General features: G+C 40.5%; 2 protein-coding genes and 2 pseudogenes across 6 annotated transcripts in view; 1 reads left to right on the top strand and 3 right to left on the bottom strand.

Moving 5' to 3' along the window:
- Positions 1-2,656, top strand: part of LOC111656177 (leucine zipper putative tumor suppressor 2 homolog) — a 35,412-nt gene extending 32,756 nt beyond the window's left edge. Inside the window, exon 7 of the mRNA XM_023407819.2 lies at positions 1-2,656. This exon is cut by the window's left edge and continues 1,018 nt beyond it. The gene's annotated coding sequence lies outside the window, so the exon portion shown is untranslated.
- LOC111656176 (PDZ domain-containing protein 7) lies at positions 1,589-14,213 on the bottom strand. 3 transcript variants are annotated; one of them, XM_023407818.2, is made up of 18 exons: positions 14,077-14,213; positions 13,298-13,390; positions 12,920-13,147; positions 11,756-11,893; positions 11,453-11,627; positions 11,178-11,354; positions 10,144-10,291; positions 8,879-8,939; positions 8,597-8,774; positions 8,199-8,425; positions 7,959-8,123; positions 7,401-7,516; positions 7,160-7,251; positions 6,664-6,755; positions 5,933-6,004; positions 4,811-5,425; positions 4,303-4,403; positions 1,589-3,719 (listed from the first exon to the last, which is right to left on the bottom strand). In XM_023407818.2, the coding sequence occupies exons 3-18, from the start codon at positions 13,080-13,082 to the stop codon at positions 3,576-3,578; spliced, it is 2,664 nt and encodes an 887-aa protein (XP_023263586.1). In that variant the 5' UTR covers positions 13,083-13,147; positions 13,298-13,390; positions 14,077-14,213; the 3' UTR covers positions 1,589-3,575. The 3 variants fall into 3 exon arrangements, with proteins under 3 accessions (XP_023263586.1, XP_087030515.1, XP_087030516.1); XM_087174389.1 differs by lacking the exon at positions 14,077-14,213 and adding an exon at positions 13,962-14,050; XM_087174390.1 differs by lacking the exon at positions 14,077-14,213 and adding an exon at positions 13,868-13,933.
- An 84-nt stretch (positions 14,214-14,297) lies between these two features.
- Positions 14,298-17,995, bottom strand: LOC111656179 (peroxiredoxin-like 2A; annotated as a pseudogene). Its single transcript, XR_015437343.1, has 6 exons — positions 17,835-17,995; positions 16,804-16,977; positions 15,958-16,049; positions 15,055-15,195; positions 14,783-14,953; positions 14,298-14,677 (listed from the first exon to the last, which is right to left on the bottom strand). The product of XR_015437343.1 is annotated as a peroxiredoxin-like 2A (transcript).
- Positions 17,996-18,143: 148 nt separating this feature from the next.
- Positions 18,144-20,000, bottom strand: part of LOC111656178 (peroxiredoxin-like 2A) — a 2,582-nt pseudogene continuing 725 nt past the window's right edge. The window contains exons 3-5 of the transcript XR_015437342.1: positions 19,153-19,293; positions 18,827-18,991; positions 18,144-18,682 (exon numbers count right to left, since the gene is read on the bottom strand). The product of XR_015437342.1 is annotated as a peroxiredoxin-like 2A (transcript). The remainder of the gene's footprint in view (positions 18,683-18,826; positions 18,992-19,152; positions 19,294-20,000) is intronic.

Below are 20,000 nucleotides of genomic sequence, written 5' to 3'. Positions count from 1 at the left end.
GCATCCTGGCTCTCTTTCACAGTTTTAGGCCTTTGTGGGAGATTGTTTGTGTATGAGTAACTTCACCAACCTTTCACCATCCTCCTCCTGTGTTAGTTATGACTCCACCTCCCCTGCTGGGTTTAACACTACACTCCCACTCTGTGTTCACAGTCAGCTCTCATTAGTACTGTTAATTTAGATGGAGCCCACGCTGTTGTCAAATGACAGTGTACGTAGGATACCACACATTCAGCATGTCATGAAAGTGAGTGAATCAAATCGAGGTGTTAATGACGATGTGGAGAGAATTATGTTATTGTCTTTTTTTTTTCTCCTCTCTCAGAACAACAAACGGCAGATGTTTCCAAAATATGTCTAACTTACTCCCGAAGAATTGGCAAGATGACTTGTTAAGTTGGGACAAACACCAAAGACAAAAAACTAATTTTACAACTATAAATGGCACAAATTACAAGTTTCTGGACTCTAATATTAGGCCCAGTTTGAGGGAAGCAAAGTTCAAATTGTACTCTCATATCCTGGACACTTTGCCCCAAAGAAATACAGGGGGGTGGAAATATCATCATAAACATCTGTACAGTCTAATGTAATTAAACACAACAACATACCTGGAACAAATATTACCATTACATCTTACATCCAGTGCACATGTCAGCGTTTCTCTTGCGCAAACAGACACATACACACGATCTGAGTCGCCTTTAAAACAAGCTTCCTCAAACTCTCCTCAGAAGATTGATTACAGCACTTTTCTTTAAGTGTAGGAAGGGGTGGGCGATACAGATACATTTCTATAATTGTATACAGTGTTTTTATAACATCTACTGTTTATTGTGAGATAGTAAATATTGTGGAAAATAAAAAGCACAAGTGTTACTAATAACATTAACGATGGCTCCGATCTACTCGAGTAACAGTGAGTCAGCATGTACAATATGAGGGCTGTGTCCAAAATCACTCCATTTACTCTACAGAGCACTACATTTACTGTGGTGCATTCACACAATGTCAGCAGAATGGGAAGAGCAGGAAATAACACCTGTTATTCTGACTTGTTAGTGTTCACGCATTACTCCAAGGTGTTGGCTCTAGTGTTAACAGTGAGGTCACACCAGATAAACAGCCTAAATTAGCTGCTTTTGTTGTGTTGTGTTACTTGTAGCAGTTCATTACGAGGGAAACCAGATACAAACAAACAATATGTCCCCAATAAAATTAGCTTAATGTGTTTCCACTCTGGTTTTCTGTGCAAATTGAAAACAGGTGGATGGAAACACACCTAATCACACAAAATTAAGTTTTACAAGAGTCTGAAATCTCATTTTACTCCTTACTATAGAGTAAACTACTGAGTGTCCTGAAAACAAAGCAGCTAAATGAAATTCAGCCATCATTAGTTATATTACTTACATCTGTGCTTTTCCTACTGTGACATGTTAAAAATGTCATCTGTGATAAAGACCTATTGAAAAAGGTTGTTTCCTTTTTCTGTAAAGTCATGGGTGTGTTTGTTTTCTGGCCAAACAATTTAAACACAAAAAAATACAGTACTAAATTACATTAATGCAGAAATCACAGTGATCTGTTCCCATTAAAATATCTATTTTATTACATTTGGAAAGGTAAAATGTTTTGAGCCCAGATTTGCTCTTCATCAGGTACAGAGGTCTCTGACAAGAGCCTGTTTGGGCTTCGAAATGTACTTTTCATGACATGAAGTAAAAATTATAAAAGGGAGTCATGAACTACGTTTCCAAAAAGATATGCGTTTTGTACACCCACATAAAGCTGTACCTCTTAACGATTTACAGTCCACACTGGCCTCATACACACACAGATATTAAAGGGTTAATGACCACAGTATATAAACAGTAAGATAAAGTCTGATCTTTGACACTTGATACTGTCTCATGATATACAGTCTAACCTCATTTCGCCCACTCCTAATGTTTTAATGTCAGTCCCGGCAATATGCTGCTTACATAAGGCCAAAACTAGTTAAATTCAATCTGTTTTCCCAGTTAAACAGAAATATACATAGAATGAATACTGAAGCTCCCCCGCGTTGGCTCTTGTATTTGCTAATTAGAGATCATACTTCAGTACTACTCTGTCGAAGAGGTGGTAGGAGATTGATTACTGTGTGGGAGATTTGTGTCTCGCATCACCGAAAGAGGGAAATCATGCACTGGATGATGGGTTTTTTGGTGTAAAGTCAAACTACTTAGACCGTGACGTGACTGTTTTTCCACCAACCTTTAAAGTAGAGGATCTGTTTCATGTATTTTCACTTCCCGACACTACAAGGGGACACTCTGTTCCTCTGTCACTGCTGATTGAATTATAATCCTCTGTAAATAACCCTGAAAAATCAGAAAGTGTACAGTCTTCTTGCAGACTAGTCTGTCCATGTCAGAAAAATACAAACATAGCCACTGTGAATAGACCAAAGCAATGTCACACATTATATTTTGCTCCTACAGTACAGATACAGTTGCCTGTATATTAATGTTTGTGTGGGTTTGTGTTCCGGTTCCTCAGTGTAATTTTATAATCCACAATATTTGTATGAAGACATTAAATGTATATTTTCATGCTGTACATTTCTTGAACAAACCTACTATGTTTTTAATTAAAAAAAGACTAAATTTAATCACCATCTGTGGAGATTTGTTTAACTCAATACAACTTCTTCCCAAGCCTGCAAGCCCTAGTCGAAGTACTTTCTCCCTCAACTGTGTTGTTGCACTAAATTATACACTTATTATGCAATATTGTATTTTGTCTTTTACAGTTTTTACAGAAATAAGAGTCTTTAGTTTATTTTTCCAGGTGTACATTTAGTTCAACTCCAGTATTCACCCAACAAATAACAGTTTTATCTGCCTTGTAATTCTCTCCATTGCAATCTGGGTTATTTATTCTACAGCACCCATTTCGTTCACATGTTTTAAGGTTTGTGCTCTGGTGTGATTACAAAGGGCTGCTCAAAATATTCCTCATTACCTGCTGGCCAGAGCAGAAGAGTTTCTGAACGGCTCACGTCTGCCTTCTGCAGGTCAAAAGTCTGATTTCAAGACAACTTAACAACATGGAGTTACACTATTCTACATGGGCAGTCCGCAGGGCTTTTAAAGGCACTCGGGTTACAGTTTGTCATACTGCATATTTAAGACTTCAGGAGCAAAGACATTTGCTACTGATCCACTTACGTATGTGAGTTTTAAACACTGATGGATGTTGAAACAGCATAAGATGTAAAAAGAAAACCATGTTCTGGACAATTGGCTCCTGGGTTGTGATAAAATGACATTAAGGCATTAGGAGCATTATTTTTTCAAAATCTGTGTTTACTTTGTGTGATTTAGTGACAATTCCTTTCATATATCCATGGTCTTAATTTTCTTAAACTTCCCAGAGTCCCAGGACCTAATGCCTGAGGTCATTATTCCTAACTTTTAACATGAATGGCAAAAATCACATACCTGACCTCAGAGCTCAGCAGTATGTTTCAGGTGTGTTCCACTTCTCTGTGTTAAATCACAAGTCACAATGAGCATCTCAGTGTCCTCCTAAATGCTTTTGGGGACTTTGACCACAAACACCATGGGGTCTTTGGCCTTATTGCTGAAGGCTTTCCGGATGATGTCGACAGCATGCTGATGGGTAACTCCTTGCAGGAAGAGTCCGTCAACAGACACTAACTCAAATCCAGCCTGGAGACACCAGAGGGAAGGTTCCAGTCAGATACAGTAATAAAATATTTTAAAAAAACATTTAAGTACAAACACACAGACATCTACAAAATAATTTAATTTAGTTTCCTCAGAAGCTTAGTAGAAGTTAAGTTTAATCAATATATATTCTTGCTTGGAGTAAAATTAAAGTTGGACAGTTGTGACAGTGGGTTTGAGTCAGCACCATCATAACTCATGCTACAGCTGTTAGGAAACTCATGATAGTTGCAAATTATCAATTCTGAATTTTTAAAACTTTTAACACCTTGAATTAATTATTTTTAGTTGATTTATATATCCATGCATTTTCTCTGCTGCTTAACTGGATCCAGGCTGTGTTAATTTAATTCATTATAATATTAAGAATTATTGTTTTACACTGATGGGAAGTAGTGAAAAAATGTGATATAATAATAAATTATTATATTTTCAAACGTTGGACAGTGTGATCATGAAACAGGTATTCAATTGCATTTTAGGTGTTATCAAAAAGACCTTATAAAAAAGGTCTTAAATTTAACTTTTTGAAACCTGCAGAAAAACTCTGGTCAGTGACTGTTACCTTGAGCACCTCGCAGGTGGAGGCGGCTCCTCCAGGAAAGATCTTCTCGATCTTCACCACCGGCTGAATCTTGGACTCCATCCCACCAGATATACTGATGCCTGCAGCATAAACAGGAGTGGCAGTCATTAATGTATTTTATATTTGTGAACCTTCAGTATCACACGTGGAAAGTTGTACTAGTCACAGAAGCAAAATGTGTGCACATTTATTTTTATGTGTACAATACACATTTCTAACTTAGCATTAGTCCTGCTGTCTACATTTGGTACTGACTCTGTGGCAACTTTATTAGGTCATAAATTCTACCTTTACAAAGATAATGTTCTGTTTTGATTGACACCGTCAGAGATGTGTTAATTTAACTATATATTTATTAGCAAGGTCATAGTTTGCAGTGATCTTGAACTGGATATTTTCTAAAGGGTAAACTGACCTTTAAATTACAACAAATTATTCCATTTATAATATGATTCAACAGCCCAGACATTAAACCGAACACATTTACCCAGTGACTGTTTGGTCTTGGAGATGCTGACAGTTTTCAGCTCGTACTCCTGTTCAGCGTCAGAGCTTTTGAGTCCATTCTCAGAGGACGTCTGGTGGCCGTTCATCTGTTCACTCCCGACTTGTTGATCTGGACTCGGACCAAACACCTGCGACAACAATGGCCGACTCCTGTGGGCTGCACTCTGCAGCGTGAACACCGTGTCTTTACTCCTGTCTCCACTTTTCACCTTTTTGCCTTTAGAGTGGCTGTTGCTCAACGGGGACCGTCCTCTTTCTGTGTCTGGCCTGTCTGAAGTCGAGTGCAGTGAAACCTCGTCAAAGTGCACGGAGCGAATGGTGCCGATCTCTGTTCGGAGAGGAGGGTGGGAGTCGCTGCTGCGGGACAGCAGCCAGTTGGGGAGCATGGGATTGGCAGAGGGGGGTCTCAGATGTCTGGGCTCTGTGTTGTATCCGTCCACGGGTATGTCCAGCAGTGGGGTGAAGGATCTGGAGGTGTGGGGCTTCTCTCTAGACTCCTGGGACCCGGACAGACCGAGCTTCTCCAGCTCCTCCAGCAGGTGGCTCTCCTTCTCCACCTCCTCAGCACTGTGGAGCTCAAAGCCTCCCCTGTAATCTGCAGGGAAAAGACATGTTTCAGCATCTTTTTTTATCTTCTGTGCACACTTAACTCAGGCTGTGGTGTGAGAGAAAGATGTATGGAAGCCAATGAATCACAGGAAAAAAAAAAAAAAAAATTTGATGGAAAGTTAGACGTGGTAAAAATGATGAGATAAGAAGTCAAATTTGAACCTAGTATCAGTTGAAAATTAGTCAGCTGCAGAAACTGACATGAAATATTTTTGATTTAGTATCTTAGTAATTTTAACTTTACTTGCGTGTATGTTTTAATTTTTCATGTATTTTTTTTTTCTTTTCTTGGCAGAAGTAGACTCCATACTGTGGCATCTCCTGCAGAACACATCAATTGTTAATAATCAATTCTAAGAAAAAAGATATTGTATATTAAACCAATTTTTAAATCATCAAAACCACCTCCACCTTAGAGGAAACCAAACAACCAGCCTCCTGGAAAGATTAGACCTAAGAAACTAATACAGTAGTGGAGGTGAAAGGCACCGACCTGGGATGGGAGTGATGAGGCGCCGTTTGGGTGCTCGACCAGATATGGGAGAGCGAAGGGGAGGTGTTCGAACTGAAATACAAAAGATGAGAGGGTCGCAAATTTACAGATGTTGCAAAAGATGTGAAGAACAATATTCTACTGAACAGAGCATTACTGTGTGTGCCATGAATATCTGATTTGTGTTGTAAACTTATATCTTAATTAGTAAAGTTAGTACTTAATTAATAAGTATCTTAATTGCCAAAGCACATTTAAGTGATAAGTTCTTAAACTCATGTTTAAAAAGTAAAAACCTCAGCTAGAGCTCATCTCTGATATTTGCAACACACAACTTACTGATACATAACACACAAACATCTTTTGGCATGATGGTGCAGCCATGCCCTACATGTAATACCCTACCAGGCCCCGTCCTCCCTCTGTCTCATTGTTTGTGCCCACCATGTACTTTGACATTTTCCTGCTGCTTGAGTCCCTAACTGATGTCTGTCTGTTCCATATTCATAAACATTGCCTCAACTTTGTTACACCCCCTGTAGTGTGAATATGTTTGGAAACATGAGTTGCAACTACACACTCAATTTTGACAGGAACTGTATATAATGTCAGTGTTTTTGAGGATTATGATTATATCTAACATTTCTGCCAAAGCAACTGAGAAAACTGTAAAGTTGCTGCAACAAATTCAGCTCAGGCTCCTGTACAAATTCAGCATTCATCACACGCACTTGAACGGTACTTGAGGATATCGTAGGCCTCGACTTCAATGGGAGTCACCATGTTATTGAATACACTCAGGTCAGAAGGTGGAAGCAGCATTCTGTGAAAAAGACAACAAGATAAACAAACGCTGAGCCATTTTTTCATGTTGTGTTACATTACAAATCCATTTTAATTAGTCCTCAGTGTTTTATTGTGAAACAGTTGGATTTGAGATGATTATCCTGAAATCCTTAATCCCCTTCTGGGTAGTATTTGTAATACCACTGTTTCTCTGGCTGGATTTACACATGAGCCAATCAAATATTTGTTTTGTGAAAAACTGTTTATCCACATTTATTATACAGAGGCAGAGAGAAAATCTACATGATGGAAATTTATCTTTCTTTGTACATTTTATACTTTAGCAACAATATGAAGCTGATGGATGAATCATAGTTAATCTTAATATCAGTAGGTGTATCAAAATAAATAGTGATCAATCCCTGTTTATGCTCCTTTTACCTGACTTCCCTCAGCAGCAGCAGCTTCTCAGGCCGGTCCAGCACAGCCAGCAGGTGGCGTATCAAGTTCTCCACTGACCGCTCTGCTACGTACTGTAACAGTCAAATCAGCTCTTTAGTACCCAGTTGATTACGTCACAGGTTATTACTTAAACTGATGTGAAACATGTCTGCATGGTCTGCATTACCACATCTAAACACTAAAGTGTCAGTCTGTCTGCAGCTGTGAACACGCTTCTTACCCGTCGACACGTCTTCATCACAGCAGCCACCTCCTCCTCAGTCAGCAGCCTGCAGGCCATGTCCTCCACCATGCCAAGCATCTCTGAATTTGGCATTGCGCCGTGCTGCCGTCCCTCTGGAGACAACAGAATGATGCCAGTAGAATCAGGTCAAATAATGCCATGTCCACTGGACAATAAATACCGCTCTGCAGACCATTTCCTCCTGCTTGAGGAACATTTGCTAAAAACTACTATAAACTATATATTTCTGACCTGTTTAAGACTGACATCTTCAAAAAGACAAAGGGTTTGGGGCTGAGAGCCACAGACAGGAAAGGAGGTCAGGAAATACAAGAGACAGTAATACGTAGCTGGTTTTGGTCTTTTTGTGAGATTTGTTGAGAATAAGAAAAATACAGTCAAATGCCAGCCTTATACTTTTATGTAAAGAGAAATGTTGTTCTTCTAGCCTCTCGAAATCCTGAGTTTTCTTACTTAGTGGATATGATGTGTAGTTTTTAAAAGAGCAACCCCTCAGCACAGACATTTTGCTGGTTAACACAAAAATACAGCTACCTTTGCCAGCCCTGTCTGTGGATGGAGACTTGGAGCGCCCCCTGGAAGTGTCTCTCTTGCGTCCGCCCCTGAACAGCAAGTTAACGAAGGTCTTTGAGCGCTGCAGGGTGCTCTTCTCCTCGGGGTCCTTCCGTTTCTGCTTCTTCTCTTTCTTCTGCTTGATCTCTAAGATGGGACAGCAACAGTAGGTCATTTATGAGGTTCATTCGTTCAATCTTTTTATGAAATGTCCTGCCTCACCTGCCACAGTGACTTGGCTCTGCGACCTGCTGATTGGTCGGCTCGGCATGCTGAGAGCCAGCAGCATGGCTGTCTTGGGCGACTCCTTCCTCCCCCTGGCCTCCTCTCCACGAATCAATGTGTCTTTGAGCAGAGTTGTGGGTCCCAGGCTGCGAGTGGTGTCTGCACCCATCTTCTGAGGAGGCAGGTCTGTCTGGATGGCGGTCTCAGTTCGCTCAGACTCAGACCTGGACATAAAAACCACTATGATCATGCCTAGTCTAGTCTGGATGTGAACACGTGTTGCTTTTTTGACAATTTAAATTAAACTCAGGTTTTGTTTAGGGCTGGTATTTTTTGCTGATGCTTCAAGATGATAAGCCCAAATGTGAGAAAATAAATAACAAGATCATTTTGACCTCTGGTCCTCAGTGGAGATACAGACATCCACCATGTCTGAGCCAAACGGCAGGTTGGGGGGGAACATGACCTGAGACAGGCCACTCAGAGAGCTGACCGGAGTCCCAGACGACAGAGAGGAGGCTGAGGAGTTGGAGTCTGAGCCCTGGGAGGAAGATTTCTGAGTACCATTGGCCACTGGGGAAGAAAAAAAGAGATCATTTAACTCTAAACAGAACTGGATTGAAGATTTCTAGATAATGAAACAGTGGTGATAACCAAAAAACCAAACAGATACATACACTTATTGAGCCACCTGTACTCTGCCACCATCTCCTTATAAGCAGGGTATCGTCCTGCTTCCTGTGAAGATATGGCCACAGATATGCAAATGAGATACAGTAGAGACCTTGAAACTTTCATGGGATCGCTATATTTGATAAAGAGTAACCCTAGAACCACACACAGACCCAAAAACATACACCTCATCCTCTTCAAAGAGAAGCACATTTCCCTTCTTGACTTTCTAGTAACCTTCGATATCTGCAATGCTTTCTAACTCTGCTACCCGTTTCAGTTTCCATGTGGTGAAACGAGGGGATCCCGAAACGAAACTTACACAAAACACAGGCTCTATGCTTTGATCAGCACCTGATCCCAGCTGCCTGGTGAATAATGCACACGGCCTGGCTATTTTTCACAGCGCGAAACCCAAGCTCCAACAAGTAAAGTGAGCAAGGAATATTACGACTGCATGCCAGCTGTCGGCCCTGCCACACATACACACACACACACACACACACACAACTGTTGTTACATCCACTTGTGTAGTTTGTGTTCGGTTTTTCATGTATGAGAGAATTAAAGATGAAAGACAAGGAACGGGTCAGAAAGTTAATGTGTCAGGTCATTTAATCGAGCCAGTAATGAAAGAACGGATATGTTTCTAATAACAGTCATTATGGAATGTGATACGGCCTCTTCAGCTTAATTCAACACCAAACATTCAACTGAGACTGCTTGACTTCTACTGACGTGTTAGATAAGACGAAGGCTTCCACGTCATGTTAACACATTGTCTATAACACACACCTTATCTCTTAGAGTATTTAGAGTAGGATAGTACACAATAGATTTTATGGATATTAATGATGATTTCGAACCAATCATCTTTGAAAAAACTGGCAAAAAAGCTGCTTCTTTAGACACCATGTGGATGTGTCCTGGAGGAGGGAAATTTGTTCATTTTCAATACAAAATTACATTTCTGTCAGTTTAAGATAAAACACAAAGCATTTCTGAACAAATTTCTCCGATTTCTTGTCACATTTAATCCTGCCACATCAACCTATTTCAGCTTGATATGCCACTGAAAAGATGCGTTTTCCTGCAAAAATGCATCAATGTTTCAAGACACTGGCTCTGGTGTGAAGTCCAAGACTATAGCCATGTTTTTGTTAATTTGAGATGATATTTTTTTTTTTCCATCTTTCACAACTTCAGTTGCTCCGAATTCTCCCACGTCGTCTGCTATTAATTCAGGATCAACAGTCATCATCATCCTCACCTTGATGGTCAACATGATGTGCGTGTGGCTCTTCAGCACCTCCACTGCACTACTGTGGCTGATGTCCTCAAAGCTCACTCCATTGGCATACAGGATCTGGTCCCCCATCTTTATTCCATTCTGCTCAGCCAGGCCTCCAGGATCCAGTCTGAGTCAACGAGAAAGGAGCGAAATACAGGCTCAAAAAAAACAAAAACAAAACAACACTACAATAACAGGTTACAATGTGTGGAAGCTCAAATGAGCCAAGAACAGAGCAACTTACAAAACGATTGTCAATATTAAGAACACTACAATGAGCTAAAAAAAAAAAAAACGTAACAATATGCAATAGCAATAAATCCAATCTGGGATACCAAGTTGTTCAATTTATTTCCTTCTGGAAAATATTTCAAAAGACTGAAGCTGAATACATGAAATCTCAGACAGACAGCAGATGTGCATTACATGATCTAGGATTATGATTTGAAGATGAACTCAAGATGAAGACGAAGTTGATGTTTGTCTAAAATGGCTTTATAAATAAAACAAATATATAGCAATGACTCAAAGGATGCATTGAGAGAGGGCCAGCTAACTCTGGAGCACGGAGCACAATGAGTTCATCTTAAGTTGGTTAATCAAATGTGAGGATTTGTTGCTTTTCTTTGTCATATATAATTATAAACTGAATATCTTCAGGTTTTGGGCAGATGGTGACAAAACATCGACATCTGAAGAAGACATGACCCAAGACTGAACAATTATAATGCATATTTGCCTTTTTTGGACATTTTACACAATAGATTGATTAAGCAAGAAAATAATCCAGAAATTAAATCGAGAATGAAAATAATAATTAGTTTCAGCCCTGGAGCGAATATAAACAGCTCAATAAATGTAGCTAAATGTTAAAGACAAAAACATGATCCAGAAGACCGTGTTTGATAAAGGATAATCAGGTGGGGCAAACTGTGACATCAGTGCAAGTTTTCACATATGTTTCCTGCCTTTGTGATTCAAGGCAGGTTCCCTTTTGTTACCCTGGTACTCACTTGGAGACATAGATGCCCAGACCAAACTCTTTCCCCCCCCGGATGTTAAAGCCGAGGCAGTAGTCATCTGAGGTGGTGTAAAGGTGGACAATCCTCTGCAGGGCGCTGCCTGAGCTGGCCTCCGAAGGTGTCCGTCCGCTCTCCTCCACCACCATACGTCTGTGTATCAAGTCCACCCTGAAAAATAAACAGGACACAATACTGATTATCCACATCAGCCATAACCACATGATTTTAAACTGAGCTAACATCCAAAAGGAATAGTCCATAATCACCAGGTGGTCTTTTCCTTGGAGTAGCGGATGCCGGGGACTTTGCCAACACGTCGCACCACCATCCTCAGCCTGTTGTTTCCTGTCAGGACCTTCACAGCACTGCTCATGGTGATGCTCTCCAGGCTGATGCCGTTCACCTCCACTAGTTTATCGCCCACAAGCAGGCCTGCTTCCTCTGTAAAACAAGAGAAGAGTGACACACAAAGACTGAATAAATCAGACACACACGTTACTGAAGTTTTGCTCAGTGGTCCCATTTTATACCACCTTTCCTTCTTTCCATATTGTAGTAATTCAGCTTACCTGCTGTGCTGTTGTCCTCCACCTTACTGACAAAGATGCTGAGGCCATGTTCTGAGCCTCCACGCACGCTGAAGCCCAGCTTTCCATCCACACTCTTATCCACTGTGATCGTATGGAGGTCCTCACTGTCATCTCCACCTAAAAATATCACAGGGCTGCTGTGTCAGTGATCCAATAATGGTCAATGACGTTGGTGGAAATTCCTTAAATGTTAAATTAACATCAGTCAAGCTTGAATCTGACTTCTCCACCTTATTTGACAACAGTGGTTCTCAACCTTTGGAGCATCTAATTTATTTTAGAGGGCCGTCAGATGATATCAGACTGTAGCCCTTTGCTGGAAATTTTCTATTTGTGATTTTGCATAATACAAAAAAACTGACTTGATACAGTGACAAAACTAATATTTTGTTCCTGATATACTGAATGATATAGATAAATTAAATAGTTTTAAGTCTTTTGTCCTCTAATCATCAAAATGACACATTTCTGGGAGCATTTGTGGCTTGATAGACATCGCTTTCATGTTCTCAATTTAATATATTATAGTATGTACACCTGGCAGAGAGGTGCATAGGGGGATAAAGTCTCCAAGCACTCCCACTACTGAGTTGACTGAAAATCTATATCTTATAAATAAAGCACAATAAGCTTCTGCAAGGGTGTAACTTCCACAAAATCCAGATTACAGCACAGATGTGGGTTGTAGGGTTAGTGCCGCAGGCAGCCTGAGAGCAAAGCTGGAGTTTAAAAAAAAAAAAAAAAAAGACACTACAAACTCCCATGTATTTTGGCAGCTAAAAATCATTTAAAATGTTTTTTTTTTAAAACTACAGTTTATATGCTCTGAAAAAGACATTAGAATTGAACATCCAGAAAATATCCCAAAATCAAAAATAAGGCTGTAAAGATGGAAATTATTTGAAGACGATTTGAAGTTATGTTACTGCAATAATAATAAACACGATTTACATTTCTGTTGTGCTCGTTTCATTTTGTGTATGTACCTATTGCCTCAGATTTTTGTGATTTGTGAACAATTGGTTGTTGCAGTCTGAGACTTGCATATGAAGTTGTTTCAGACTTTTAAGACCACACTAATCCAGTGTTTTGTCACCAGTGGGTTGTCATATCCACAACACAACCAGCACAGCTGCTCCTCACCATCCACAGGAGAATTGATGAGGATGACCCGTCCCATGGGTGAGGAGGATCGGATTCCACGCCGGCGCTGCTCTTTCCTCCGTAAGAGGTTGCGTGTAGCAGTGTGTGACCCTTGGGTCCCGGGGGTCTTCTCCCTGCGGGACAGGTCTGACGAATGAGCCATGGAGGCTGGCAGGGTCCCCTTTCACACTCGCGCTCCACCGGGGGCTCAGCTCCGGGTGGAGGAGTCTACAACAGCATACAGCAGAAGTAAGGGGATCCTCAGGCAACTCTGTGTCCTCTCTGTTCCCTGCATACTGAAACTGCTGTGTTTATTTGTATTAATGTGTTGTGTAGGAGCTTCCTAGTAGAGTGAAATGGCAGGATAATCCAACTCACTGTTGCAGGCTGCTTTGTGACATGACAGCTGACTCTTCCTGGAGTCACTCTTTGGTCCATTCCTGCCCATGTTGCATCTCTCTCACCTGTCACCTGAGGGTCAAAGCAATGGTTTGTGCATAAACAAACACATCAAATACACAAAATACAGCAATGCATTGATAAGTAAAAGCATCTTAAATGATAACATCCAACTGCATCAACAGAAACTGCATTTGTGGCTGCAGGTGAGGTAAGAAACAGGATTTAATCGTTTTATTTAGCTCGCACCTGACCCACTTAAGAGTCAGGATGTCACATGGTGTCGACACCATGGTTACATGTCACTAAACTTAACCCGTGATAACAGTGTGTCCTCATGGCGTCACCTTGGGGTTCCCCCCCAGCCGTATCCGTGCCTCAGCAGCCGTATCCGTGCCTCAGCAGCCATTAAACCAGGTTTATCTGCGTCTCATTTAGCACACAAATATGCTACATACGCTTCAGTGTTTACCCCACGACGATACCTCGTACTTGCAACAATCAAGTGCTGTGTAAAATAGCGAACAAGCGTATAAACAAAATACTCACATTTTAGCTTCTAAACCGAAAACACCGCAGATAATATCTTTAATGTATATTAACACCGCCAGACAACAGATATTGAAAGGAAAGAGTAAACAACCTCGCGAAAAGTGTCCCTGTGTCCTTTAAATCCATCTTATAGTCTGCAAACAAACAACATGGACTCCGCTAATTATCCCACCTGTGTCCATGTTGAGCAAAATGTCTCAACGCACCTGTTCGGGACATTCCTCTCCATGACGAAGCCCCGCCCCCAGGCCGCGTCGATTGGCTGGACTGAAATAAATGGAGAGCATTTGATTGGACGACAAGCATGCCAGTCCACTGACAACGTGTCTGAACTTTCTTTGCAGGGCAAGTGGAAAGGAATTATGCATAAGTAATGGATTAACTATTAAATCCAGTACAATGAAACATTTATTAAATGACAGATGACTTCAATAAATCCACTTTATTTAAAGCATTCATCATGTGTATTGTGAATCTTTTATTTTAACATTGTGGTTTTATGTTGGTTTTCAGCATCAGGTCTGCCTCCCCCAGTGGTTTAGACACAGACCGTCATGAAGAAACATCAGCAGCACAGCAACCAAACAAAACTCACCTTATCTGATAAAATTTCACTTGTAAAAATGAATGGTTAATATAAACACAAATAAAATCCCTGTTACCCCTACAATTTGATGTAAATCTAATTTGTATTTCAAAATGTTCTCCAATTTATTGGCTTTTATTAATTTTCCTTGCAGCCTCCAGGATGGAAGAAAGATCAGCTTTGTCGCCGAACTCCTTCTCCCTGTGCTCCAGTAGTATACCCTGAGTAAGAAGGGAGACATCAGTGATTTTAAGGGCAAGATCCATATATGATCAATAGTCACAAATGACAGAGTAATATTTACTGACTTGACTTTTTTTAATTACCTGTTGTTCTCCTCCAGTGACAAACAAGCCACCAAGAATCAAACCTTCACCCTTTCTGTTGCCCTGGTAGCCCTTCCTCCTCCCAACGTGGACCAGGTTTCGTAACACCCTCAGACGAACAAGACCCAGACCCAGACCCATTCTCCTCTGTTTAGGACCATAGAAAACTTGCTGCCAATTTAAAAAAACAAAACAAAACAAAACAAGAAAAACATAAAATAGGGGGAAAATAAAAGGAAGAGATAAGAAACTGAGGCCAGAATCTATAGTACCTTGTGATCCACAAAGATCTCCCCCTTGAAGTATGGTCTGAAGTTCTGGACCTCGGTGCCGACGTCCTCCTTCACCACAGCGTACAGAGGGACCCCGAGCTCGTCCAGCTGGGGTTTCAGAGAGGACAGCTCTGCAGCCTCCTGGAAGGAGATGAAACCGACACCAACAATCTGCTGACATTTGTGGATATTGTCAGGGTGGTTTATTGTTTCCCAACCTGGGGGTCAGGGCCTGATGAGGGGTTGCAATGATAAATCTGAGGGTTTACAAGATGATTGAAGGGAAAAGGGGGAAGAAAGAAGTGCAATTATGTTGAGTTTACGCTGAATTTTTCTTGGTTGGTTTTGGTTTTTCTTTTTTTTTTACCTCTGATAATCCTTTAAATGAAACCATCTCTGGTCTATCTAAAAGCCACAACCTCTGACAAGAAAATCAAAAGACAACATTGCTTTGCTTTGACAATTTCGCCATTAACCTTTTTATATCTCTGATGAAGTGTAATCTTTTTTTTTTTTTTACACAAGATTAAAGGATTTACATAACTGCCAAGAAGGACAATTACAATCTATGATAACAGCAGGAACCGAGGGGCGGTTCTTCATGTTGTTGGTAAAATTCCTGAAAATCAGATTAGATAATACAACCATGATTGGCCTCCACTCAAAAACACAGGCTGCCAGACATCCTCACAGCAAGCTGCCCACTGTTGAGTTACAACATGTTGGTGGGAAAACCTCTGCCGTTTTAAAAGCATTGCTAGTTGCACAGAAAGATATGGCACAGATATATCCTGTTTTTAAGTTTGAGCTCCTCTACTGCTGATAACATATCCATTATCAAAACACCTTTGAGACCTGTAAATACAGTGTGCGTTACATCTTCCACACTCACAATAACTGTACCTCTCTGCACAAGGCTCATCCAGGGCGCCTCACAACCAGAATCACTGCTCCACTCCTCTCCCACAAAGTCTGACCTTTCACTGTCGTCCCATCTGCAGAGTCACACAGATCACACGGACTGAATATGATTTCGCTTTGTTGGTGAAGACGGTAGACAAGTCTCAATTCAAAGAGCTTAAGTCTCCAAGGTTAATCTTCTATCTAATTATATATTCAGAGTGTTGTATTAAAACGTAAAAAGTACAGATAATGCAGTTTATCTACAACAGTATCTCTGTCGACTTTAGGTAATGTGAACATTGCGTGTAAAAAAAAACACAAAAAGAGAAAACAATACCACCACAATGTCAACTTCTCTGGAGCTTTGGATCATATCTCATGCAGGAATTGTAGATATTCGAATTTTTTTTTCGTCTTTGAACCTCAGCTTTAAAGCTCACATGAACACCCTTTAAACGTCCTTTAAACCAGCAACAGCTGAATTTTTGGCCGCTTGGGTGCAGCAGAATCAAGCTGTTAATGCAACAACGTCACTGACACCTTCATGTCACATGCAGCAGCTAGAGAGCAAAATTAGCAATCAGATTAAAATCACTATAAAGCTAAATTTGCAGATTCATATGAAAATTACATTAAAAAAACAAATGACCTCTGATAAATTGTTTTTATAAGAAATATCGATTATAGTGCTCAGAAAATAACTATTATTCCATGACAAGTGGGCAAACATGTGGTACAACTGAAAGCTGAGTGGACCTTGTGGTGACATTGTTTTCTCAGCTGTTCTATCCAAAGTAAAAAAACCACTGAACTTTGGCATCTATGGTTTATTTCTCTTCTGTTCACCTCCTGATGTTGTCTGCAGATCAGTGGCACCCAGTTCTTCCAGAGAGGCTGTGGCTGACTTAGCTAGGATTAAGTCGGTGTTGGCGAGGACCAATGCAACCACTAGTGTGGCCACGACTGCCAGAGCCACATACCACATGTCAAACAGCTCCCCCTTCAGGACAGAGGACAGCACTGGAAAGAGAAAGAGAAATACACAACCAGCTGCATACATTTATATGTACTGTTAAATTCATAAAAAAGGGTACAGGACACTCCAGGAGTCATGTTCCAATTTCAACAATACCCTGTACTGCAATACAAGGTAAACGCCACATATAGTATCCCTGCAAACCTAAGACTGACAGCGATACCTTGTTTCCCTGTGCAGCTTTTCTTCTGTTTCAAATTGCAAGAGATCTGCTTCAGGAGAGCAGTGACATCTCAAGGCAAACATGCCGAAAGATATCAGTTGACCTTATACCCCCATACCGGTCATACCAGACCAAGTAAGGGTGTAGCTCAAAAACCCTCAGTGTTGAACTGAGAATGTGTCTTGTTGCTTTAGAGCTCAGCATTTCATTCTAAGCAGAGAACGTGTTCTCTTATCTTATTTCAAAAGTTATATAGTTTCACCTTTAAACACTGTTGTGAGAAACAGTTAGAAAGTTTTGTTTTTCATATTTAAACTTTCCTGCATCTCTAAGTATTAAAATGTGGTGCATGTCAGTTAATGTCTGTTATCTGAGTTGAGATACAGTATTTGAAGGACAACGCCCTTCATCTGACAAACATTACCCCCCCCATCTTTAATGCAGATATAAACATGTGGTGTAGCAAACTGTATTTCAAACATTGGATACTGCATGGATATTAATGGACACTAGTTTTTAAACCTCCTTGAAACATAGACTGTTAGTTGCTTTGTTTTTTTCCCCACACACATTACAAAAAAACTCAGGGTCTAGCAGCTTATGTATGTTTTTGACTAAGTACCAAAGGAAAAACAATTTACTATGAACAGTTTAAAACATGGTAAAAAGACTACCAACCTGCTTCAAGTGTATCAACAAGTATCCAGTAAGAGCTGTAGTTTATTCATGCTGAACACAAAGCACCACAGTGGTGTCTAAACTGCACATCTGATCCTCACTGCAGTTTGAAGTCACACAAAAAAAAAACCATGGCTCTGTATGGGTGTGGGAGTTCTCATACCACTAGATGTGAGAAGCCCCTACAGTGTCGTGGGCACAGAGAACAGCCCCTCCCTCCTCCCAGGGGAGAGTCTTTCTGAGGAAGTCCAACATTTGAGCAGCTTCTTCCACAAAGTGAATAAAAAAACAAAAAAAAAAAACAAACAGTTGAACACAAAGGCAATGGTTTATTAGTCATACAGCAGTCTTATGGCTCCAAAGATAACACAACGGTATCACAGTTATAAAAGGAACTTGAGCGTTAGATATCAGGTCTGCTTCCTCTGTCGACTTTAAAGACAGACCGTCATTAAACACACTCAGAGCCTCTTTATAAAGTCCTACCCCAAAATGCATCCTGGGTTCCCCGAGACCAGACCACCAACAAACCCACAAGCCTGATGTGCAATTTATGAATATCAGTTTCTCATACACCCTCTCTACTCAGCAATTAAAAAACATTTTTCAATGTTTAGATGATCATTTGTTCAACTGTGTGTCACTTATGTAGTTCTAAATTTTGTGCTCCAGAAGATGTTGGATTGCCAGGGATTTAGAGATATGAGGTTTTGTATTGTGAGTAATACAGATCATTATTTCTTCTCTAAAGCCAGAAGTTCCTGTGGCATTCTTCTGACAGCTTGGATGACATCTACAATGTTGACTTTATCCCCAAACTCAATCTCTCTGTGCTCCAGAAGTATTCCCTGCAGAAGAACAAACAATGAGGGGGTTTTCCCTAATAAAAATTATACATTACACTTCCAAATATACTTGTTGTATTCCTCTTGGACATGTTCTTGTAATCTTCATGCAATTTACTGATGATAACTTGACAGTAGAAAGTTTACCTGCTGTCCTCGTCCAATAACGAAGACCCCACCGAGGACAAAGCCCTCCCCCATAACGTTTCCTATGAAGCCAGTCTTAAAGGCCCTCAGGCCATTCATCCACACCCCAACGCGAAGGAACGCCAGGAGACCCATCTTCCTCTCACGGGGTCCATAAAAACGCCTCTGCAATGCAACCACACAAACCAGAACCCTTGAGTTCTTCATGCAGAACTAAACTGATTTTTCACAGATCCTGAATGACTTCAGTGTATTGACAAGAAATGATGTAAAACTGGCTGAATCTGGTTTGAAGATGTTGTCTTCGCTCCCGTTTAAAAAGCCACCTTCTCATCCAAGAAGATCTCCCCCTTGAAGTATGGTCTGAAGTTCTGGACCTCGGTGCCGACGTCCTCCTTCACCACAGCGTACAGAGGGACCCCGAGCTCGTCCAGCTGGGGTTTCAGAGAGGACAGCTCTGCAGCCTCCTGGAGACAGAGGAAATAAAACAGATGAAGAACTGAGTGTTTTGTCATTTGTCAATGTACAAAAAATGAATGCACACGTGAACTTGTAAATCAGCATCAGGCCTCCGAATGTTTGTTTTGAGATAGTGGTTGAATTTTTTTTATTTTTTTTTTATTAATTTATTAAATACTTTCAAATGTAATGCGTTTCACATTTTTAAGGTTACATTTCATAACACTGCTCGTTTTATGGATCAAGTTACTGTTACGTTACTTTGGTTGGTCTTTGATTACAGTAAGTGATCAACTTTGTGCTTTTTTTGTGGCTGGAGGCCTCCTGAGTCACAACAAGTCTTACGTCCTTTGTATATCATCTGACTGCTGTGATCTGACTTGTCTCTTATTTGTCAGGGCACATGACACTAAACTAGTTCCCCCTCTGGAGATTTATAAAGTAAAATTCAGACTAATTATAAAAAATACAAATGGAGGGCAAAAGTTTCAAACTTCTCAACTTTAGCCTCAATGACACAGTGGTGAGTCATTCATTACAATCTCATGTTGTGCAGCCAAAAATGGTTCAACCTTCATTTAAAAAAAATAAAAAAAAATAAAAAATAAAAAACCCAAGTGCAACTGCCAAAGTTCCCCAAGACAACAGCTACTTAAGGAGGAATTTTAAGTATTTGTTTATAATGTGATTCACGGGGGGGGGGGGGGGGGGGGGG

This window comes from Seriola lalandi, unplaced genomic scaffold (assembly GCF_002814215.2).
Source record: "Seriola lalandi dorsalis isolate HSWRI2012SDOR001 ecotype SW California unplaced genomic scaffold, Sedor1 jcf7180002054346, whole genome shotgun sequence".
In the NCBI taxonomy this organism is placed as follows: Eukaryota; Metazoa; Chordata; class Actinopteri; order Carangiformes; family Carangidae; genus Seriola; species Seriola lalandi.
Note: the sequence above shows the minus strand (reverse complement) of the source record. Positions and strands in the feature narration are given on the sequence as shown.